General features: G+C 50.3%; 1 protein-coding gene across 2 annotated transcripts; it reads left to right on the forward strand.

Annotated features, from left to right (window-relative positions):
• The first annotated feature begins 1,237 nt into the window (after positions 1-1,237).
• LOC129653810 (serum amyloid A protein) lies at positions 1,238-3,896 on the forward strand. Of its 2 annotated transcripts, none has more exons than XM_055583497.1 (3): positions 1,238-1,325; positions 3,148-3,286; positions 3,677-3,896. In XM_055583497.1, the coding sequence occupies exons 1-3, from the start codon at positions 1,238-1,240 to the stop codon at positions 3,840-3,842; spliced, it is 393 nt and encodes a 130-aa protein (XP_055439472.1). In that variant the 3' UTR covers positions 3,843-3,896. The 2 variants fall into 2 exon arrangements, with proteins under 2 accessions (XP_055439472.1, XP_055439473.1); XM_055583498.1 differs by having other exon boundaries at positions 3,148-3,294; positions 3,799-3,842.
• Positions 3,897-7,736: the final 3,840 nt, after the last annotated feature.

A 7,736-nucleotide genomic window follows, 5' to 3' on the forward strand; every position in this document is an offset into this window, starting at 1 on the left:
AGACAGGGAGCCTGGCCCTTCCCCAGTTGGGCTGCCACGTTCCGTACCACTGCTACCTCCCTCTGTGTCCTGTTATGGGCTTCTTAGAGATTACATACTAGCCCCTTGCATCAAACACTCTCACTCCCACTCCGAGGCATCTCCAGGATTGGCTTGGGGAAGCACAAACTCCTCTCTACCAGGATTGCCCCTGTCTCGGATCCAGCTTAGATAATATACCTCTTGTCTTCGAGGCTGAGAGGGATTTCAATCACCTTGGAGCTGAGAGCTCAGCACAGGCACTCAGGGTGGTGGAAGGAGCCCAGACCACCCATGCGATTTGGTGGGGCTGATCTGTCCGTTTTGAGGCTCAAGGGCTTTGGACATGAGCTCAAAGGATTTAATTTCTGACACACCTTCTGTCTGGCTCATCAGGGACCATGCTGAGGGAATGACCAGGAAAATAACAAGGGCTAGGCTGGAAAAGCATCCTCTAATCACACACCTTCCAACCCCCAGGGGGCCTCCATCCTGGAGCTCTACACCCTTCATCTCCAGATGACCCTGCTTCAGCCCTTCTACCCCTGAGAGCAGACACCAGACAGATCAGGCCTCCCTCATTTCCTCAGGCTTGCATAACCAGGGAAATGACCTGTGGATGAGGACAACCATCGGTGTCCAGTAAGTCACCCTTTGCAGATATGTAAGAGAAATGACCTGCAGGGACTCTCCCCGGGCACCAGACCAGCTGTTCTCCTCACCCCCAACCCTCCCAGGGATGGCTCAGTATAAATATAGCCACCACTCCACAGCAGGCAGGGATCAGCCGCTCTGATCCACTGGGGATCAGGTGAGAAACCACTTCAAGGAGCCATTTCTTTGAAAACTCTTACTTTAAAACATAACTCTTCTGATTTCTATTTCTCCTCTATGCGGTCAGTGCTGGCAGAGTGCTGCATGGGAAATGCTTTTTGATTACGACAGGCTGCTTTAGTAAGACACAGCTTGGACTCAACTGTCCTCTTCTTCCATCAAAGCCATCTGGGTGACCTCTTACACAGTCCTGGGTTCAGGGCTGGTGGGTTCAGAATTGAGGGCGTGAGGCTGCGAGTAAGGTCCTATTGCACTGTGTCCTAGTAGGACCACTGAGAGTCTAGTGGAGATGAACAGCCAGGCTCTCCTCAACATACAAACCCCAGGCGGAGGGGGTGCGAGGCTTGTCCGTGTCTCCCTGACCCTCTCCTTTCCTTTCAGCACAATGAAGCTCTTCACAGGCCTCATTCTCTGCTCCTTGGTGCTGGGAGTCCACAGCCAGTGGATGTCCTTCCTTGGTGAGGCTTATGAAGGTAAGGCCGATGGAGGGGCAATGGCATCCTTGGGCCTCTAGGCTTCACCCTAAACACCACTGAGGGTTGAAGCTGGGTCCTAGGTGTTCCCCTATGTGGTAGAATGTGCCAGGTGTTGGGGGAGCTTTTTTCAGAGAGTTTGAAAAGCACAGGATTTATGTCCATCAGGTACTAGACAAAGAACGAGCATCATTTCCAGCTGAAATAGCAGTTTGAGTGGAAGACACAAAACAAGTCTGAAATGGAACAAACTTTCCCTCAGACCAATTGCACGAAGTAGGGTGAAAGCGGTCCATCTGTTCTCCTCTCCTGTCTTTCCATCCCTGCTCCTCCCTCCCTCCCTTCCTCTCTTCCTTCCTTCCATTTCCTAGTTGGATAATTCAGAGACCTTCAGAACACCTTGTTGGTCCTTCCTATACTCAGTGACACCGTCCCTGCTTTAGTCTATTTCCTACCCTTTCCGAGCTGTTAAATTTACAAAAAATAAAGGTGTGTGTATGTGTGGTGTGGGGGGGGGGCACCTAATATCGTATGAAAGCCTCCACCAGGAACTCAGCCCTTTCACACAAATCAAGTGACCCACTCTCTTGCTCTGCCCAGGGCTGGGGAGTTTTCCAGGACACTAGCAGCGCTAACTGGGCCAGTTCCACGAAGACAGGGGCAGTTCTGGTCGAGCTGGGACAGTTGGTCACCGACTTACCTGCAGAAAACCTCCATGAGGAGGCATCTTCCTCCACCAAAAGGGGAGAAAACCGAGGCTTAGAGCATCCGAGTCCATCGCCCAGGGACTGAGTGCCCATCAGCAGGTGGCAGGACAGAGGTGGGAACCCAGCTGTGTTTGAGGCCCAGGCTCTCACAGAGTAGACTTCTCCCAGCACCACTTCCTCAAGCCGGGGGTGAGCAATCTTGGCTGCAGTTTGGAGTCACCTGGGGAGCCATGAAAACTATTGCTGCCTGAGACCAGCCCAGAGATGGGGAGGTGATTGGCTTGGGCTGTGAGGGCTCAGGGGACTTTCAGTGTCTCCCCAGATGATTGGAAAGTGCAGCCAGGCTGAGGAAAAGATCCACTGCCTCAAGCAGGCCACATCATCAGTACCGTCCACTAGAGAGTTCTCAGGATTCCGTTCACTCACCCAACAGGCAGGGGAATCAAGTCACAACTGATCCTTTCATGAGGCAGAAGCACATTTCTTAGGTGTCGCAGAGGAGCTGTGTGTCTGCCCCTTTCTCAGAATCTGTCTCCCATGTCACCTCCTTACTCACCCACGTGCCCCGGAGCTTGTCATATGCAGCTTTCTCTACAACAGTGGTTCTGGACCCCGGGCAACTTTGTGTCCTGGGGACGTTTGGTGATGTTTGGGTGCATTTTCGGGTGTCACACTGGGGAATAGTTTGAAAGGTCAAGGATGCTGCTAGACATGTTATAATATCCAGGACAGCCCTGAACAGCAACAATGTACCTGGTCTCAAATTTCAGTAGAATGCTGTTGAGGAATCCTGTCCTGTAATAACTCTCTCTGTCCTTAAACATATCAGGTAGAGCCCTCATTGAGATGCAGCAGAGACAGCATCACAGGGGTCAGTCGAACAGGTCCCACAGCTGTAGCCCCTCCCCCACCCCACCCCAATGACTCTCATTCCAGTACCAGGAGCAGGCAACTGGGCATAAGGAATGCTCTTCTCACCCTAAGGCATCCGTGGTGCTATGACCACAGACTGACACCGAGTTGGTGGAAGATGTTTCATTCCTTGATTCTTCTGTAAGCGGTATCACCGTTTTCTCTCCCCTGATAATCCTTACTCCATGTGCTTTGCTTTCCAGGGGCTAAAGACATGTGGAGAGCCTACTCTGACATGAGAGAAGCCAACTACAAGGGTGCAGACAAATACTTCCACGCCCGCGGAAACTATGACGCTGCCCAAAGGGGACCGGGGGGTGCCTGGGCTGCTAAAGTGATCAGGTACCAGGGTCCCTGGGGATGCAGGGATGGGTGAGCAGAGCTTGGCTGCCTAGGACAACCTGGAGGGGCCAAGCCCTGGAGAACTTTCCTGTAGGCTGTGTGCCCTCCTCCTCTTACCCACCCTCCTGCTCTGTGCCCACTGTGAGGTCTGAGGGGCTGAAGAGCAGAGCAACTTGGTGGGACAGGTGACTCTCCACCCTCCATCTATGGGTGCTGTTCACCCAGCACAGGGCTGAGGTGGGCTGAGCCCAGGGAGCCTCAGGTTTGTAGCCCCTCTTTCCTTGTCTCCTCTCCGAGTCATTGATCCCTTGGAAAGAGGAGAGATGGGGAGGGGTGGGGCTGTGGCTCATAGTCCTGGATTAATCCCCTCCCTGCCCTCCTCCTTTCCAGTGATGCCAGAGAAAATATTCAGAGATTCACAGACCCTCTGTTTAAGGGTACGACCAGTGGCCAGGGTCGGGAGGACTCGAGGGCCGACCAGGAGGCCAACGAATGGGGCCGGAGCGGCAAAGACCCCAACCACTTCAGACCTGCTGGCCTGCCTGACAAGTACTGAGCTGCCTCTCTCTCTGCTCAGGGGATGGCAAAGTGAGTCCCCAAAGGCAGGGACGCTGACCTAGAGAGTTCTCTGTCCTCAGAAGGCAGCAGATCTAATAAATGCTCAAGAGATGGAATACTGAGACTGTGTGTCATTCTTGGTATGACAGCCTGTTAGTTCCAGGACTGATGGCCGGACACCGACGTGAAGGCTGAGCCTGTGTCTGTGTGTTTGGTTCTGGACACAACCTCAGCATCATTCAGGACAGACGCCCTCTCCAGCCTTCCCTAATCAGACCCGCTCCCTCCCCAGGCCCCTCTGGTTACACTGGAGCCATTTCCAGGCCCTTCTCAGTCAGGCCTTCTCACTCCCTGCAGTTGTGTCCTGTCCCCTTCTCTGTCCCCAAGTCTAGTCCCCTTAGTTTGTCCTCGGAGCTCTCTGTGTGGGGTCAAGGGACACTGTCCTAGAAGGTGGGACTGTAGAATTCTCTTGGGACTAAGCTACGAGTCACACATCACTTCCCTCCAAACAGGGAAAGAGTGAGACAGAACTCTGTCTCACCAGGAACTGAGACAGGTACCCAGAGGTGCCCAATAAATGTTTGTGGAACTGAACATGTTGATGGAGCCTGGAGTCTTCGAGTCAGACTCTGGGGAGAAAGGCCTGCTGGCACCATATGGACAGTTAAAGCTCTGGGGAGGACGAGCCTGTGACCACAGGGCCCCAGGAATCCCTGGCGACCTGGACCCTGCCCTGTGCCCGCATGAGCCCGTTGAGCCCTGGGACTCTCAGGACCCCATTTCTCCTCCTGAGTAAGCCTGCGCTGGGAGAGCACTGGCCATCACACTGAGCTCCTCAGTGGCCGGAGCCTGACCCTGGCACACGCCTGGGCAGCCCCATCCCCACTTCTTCTGCCCCAGTCACTGTGTTGCTGCCTCAGGCCTCTCTGTGTCCTGACTCTCCACTGCCCAGCCGGTTGCATCCTGACCCACCTCATGCCAGGCCTTATCCCCAGGGATCTCTTCCCAAATCAAGAAGGCACATTTGCTTTGGGAAGACGAGTCCCATGACACCTGTCCTGGAAACTGCATCTTAGACTCCAATTATTTCTCATCAACACCAGAGCCTACCCCTGATTCAACTGTTAACTGGTCTCAGCTCATTTAACCTAAGAAATCATTCTCAGATGAGTTTCCCTTACCTTTATCCTAACTATCTTTGGTCAAACAAAATACTACTTTCACTTCTAGAGTGAATGTCAGTTATGTGGATACACACTTCCAATGCAGTTTAAGAGAAGCCTCCTCAGAAGCACAGACCAATGGCGAGCCAAACTCTGCTGGGGTGGGAAGCTGAGGCATAGTAATTATAGAGGCTGTCATTTTCTTTCATTGTAAATGTTCTAAGTCTGTGTGCGTTATTTGATTTACCACAAAGGCTTTGCAGGTCTCAGTTGAAGAAATGAGGCTTGGAGGTAAGTGATCTGGACCTTGCTCCAGGTCATACCTGTAGTAGGTGAGCAGCCAGGGCTGCAGGCTGGTGTGGCTGACTCCAGGAGAGCAGGGATGTGTTGTCAAGACCGAGAGGTTCAGAGGCGGGAACTCTCTCCTCCACAGATCTCCAGAGTGAGAGCCCTTGTGCCCAAGAGATGCCTGACTGGTTACAGACACACCACAGCTTGTTCTCCTCATGCGAACGGTGCCTCGCAGAGTCCTTACCCTCAGTATCTGCTTCCTTAATAAATTCCCACATTGAAAACCCTGACTTCAATCCATGTCACTCTTCATTTCACTCTGGCACCTTTTCCTCTTCTTCTTTATCGTCAAACTTGAGAGTCTGCCCACTTGCATGTTCTGCTTCCTCACTTCTGACTCCCACTAGAACCCCACCAGCCTGATCTCTGTTCCCACCATTCAACAAAAGAGCTCTGGTCACCAGTGACCTCCCAGGTGCCAAGACAATTGACATGTTTCTCTTCCTGTATCAGGAGGACTCTGAGCCACGCTCAGCACAATTGTCCTCTCCCCCCTTTTTGGAAGAAAACAGTATCTATATGTTGATGGCTCTGAAAATTATTTCTCCTCATGAGAACCTCATTTCCGAGCTCCATGCTTATATATCTGATTTCCCTCTAGACATCTCTGATTTGATGACTTCCAGAGATTTCACACTCAATGTATCCCAAAGGGAGCTCCCATCTCCCCCACCAGAATTCTTCACACTCAGGCCCCTCCATTTAAGTAAATGATCCGATTATTCCCTCTGTTGCTCAGTCCAGAAATTGAGGAATGTCCTTGATGCTTCCCTTCCCTTTACCCCACATCCAGTCCACTAACAAGTCCTGTGATTCAACTTCTAAAATTCATCTCTAGTCCGTCAGCCTGCTCTCATATGCATCTCCATGCTCCTGGCCACACCATTTCTCACCTGGGTTACTGTAACAGCTTTCTATCTAGTCTCCCCATCTTCATGGCTTCCCACTCTGCTTAAGTTGACTGTATAATTTTTCATCTAAACCAATTCACTTTCCACTGAGGAAAAGGGCCTTGTTGATGATTATACATGGATGGCAGGAATAAACTGAAACCGTCCTGGGTAAAAGAGAACATGTATTTAGCCTACCTCTCAGTCTAGTGTACAAATTATATTCAGATCATGTCTCTTCCCTGCTTAAATTCTTCCATGGGTTCCCATTTCCCTCAGAATGTAATCCAGTGTGAGCTGACCCTGGCCACCCTCCAGCATCATCTCATGCCACACCCTCCCAGGCCTCCCCGTCCTTCCATCTCACCAACAAGCCACGCTTTTATTTGGCACAGGACCTTTGCATATGACATTTTCTCTGTTCAGAACACTCTTCTGCTTGGTCTTCACATGACTGGGTGTTTCTCACCTGTCTCTCCTGAGATCACTCTTTCCTGAGAGATGCCTTCCTGGTCACCCTGGCTGATCTACTCTGGTTATTCTGTACTTTTTGCCAATTTCAATATGTGGGATTCTTGTACTAAATTTTTGGCTTATTCTTCTGAATTTTTTTTTGTTTGTTTGTTTCGGTCCATCTTCCTCCCTTTTATTATAGAATCAGTGAGAGAAGTGACCATTTCTTCCTTGTTTATATCTGAATATCCAGTCCTGGCATATAATGGAATTTCAATGAGTACTTATTGGGAATTAATAAATGAATAATTGAATTCATGTATTGTTTATTAGTAAAAAGTTTTCTTTCAAAGATGGTGAGGCTAGCTTCAGAAACAGAAAGGAGCTAAGGAAGAGGGAGACACTGAAGATAAAGAAGTTACAGTAGAGTCAGGAGAAGCGGGAGGCAGAGGATCAAGGGATGGTGGACCCCCAGGGGAGCAGAAACCTCTCTGGCTCTGAGGGAGGAAGGAAGGTGAAGATACTGGGGTGGGGGAAGCAGCACATGGGAGAGGAGGACATGGAACTTGTGAGAAGCCATTTGTACCTGCTGTTATTAAAGGTGACTATCCCTGGGACTCATTACACTCCAGGGTGTCTGCCCATTTTCTTGCCTGTCTTTAGAGCAAGTAGGTAGGAAATCCAAAGCCAAAGGCATGTCTCTCCTCCTGTGTCTCATCCTTATATCCACAGTGCCTCACACATAGTAGTTGCTTTATGAATATCTGGCGAAATGAGTGAATGTAGTCTGAAAAGAGGTGCTGTTCAGAAGTGGTCAGAACTGTGAGGGGGGTTGGGGGTTGTACAAAGTATAGATGTGGTTTGGATCTGCAAAATGTGGTAATGGCTCACACTGAGGTGACTGCTAAATCTGCACCAATATCATACTAAGATACCAGTCAAAATGATATAATTTTACTTCATCATAGAAAATATTTAATTTTCTCTAGCAATGCTTTTCACACTCATAGAAATAAAAATTAGAAACCCATATGC

The sequence above is a fragment of the Bubalus kerabau genome, chromosome 5, assembly GCF_029407905.1.
Source record: "Bubalus kerabau isolate K-KA32 ecotype Philippines breed swamp buffalo chromosome 5, PCC_UOA_SB_1v2, whole genome shotgun sequence".
NCBI classification, from domain to species: domain Eukaryota; kingdom Metazoa; phylum Chordata; class Mammalia; order Artiodactyla; family Bovidae; genus Bubalus; species Bubalus kerabau.

Bases quoted from the DNA above. Each gene is read 5' to 3' on its own strand.
- LOC129653810 (XM_055583497.1), top strand. From the start codon at position 1,238: ATGAAGCTCTTCACAGGCCTCATTCTCTGCTCCTTGGTGCTGGGAGTC. The intron at 1,326-3,147 runs GTAAGGCCGATG...TTTGCTTTCCAG, and splicing joins CCTTGGTGAGGCTTATGAAG to GGGCTAAAGACATGTGGAGA. The intron at 3,287-3,676 runs GTACCAGGGTCC...CCTCCTTTCCAG, and splicing joins TGGGCTGCTAAAGTGATCAG to TGATGCCAGAGAAAATATTC.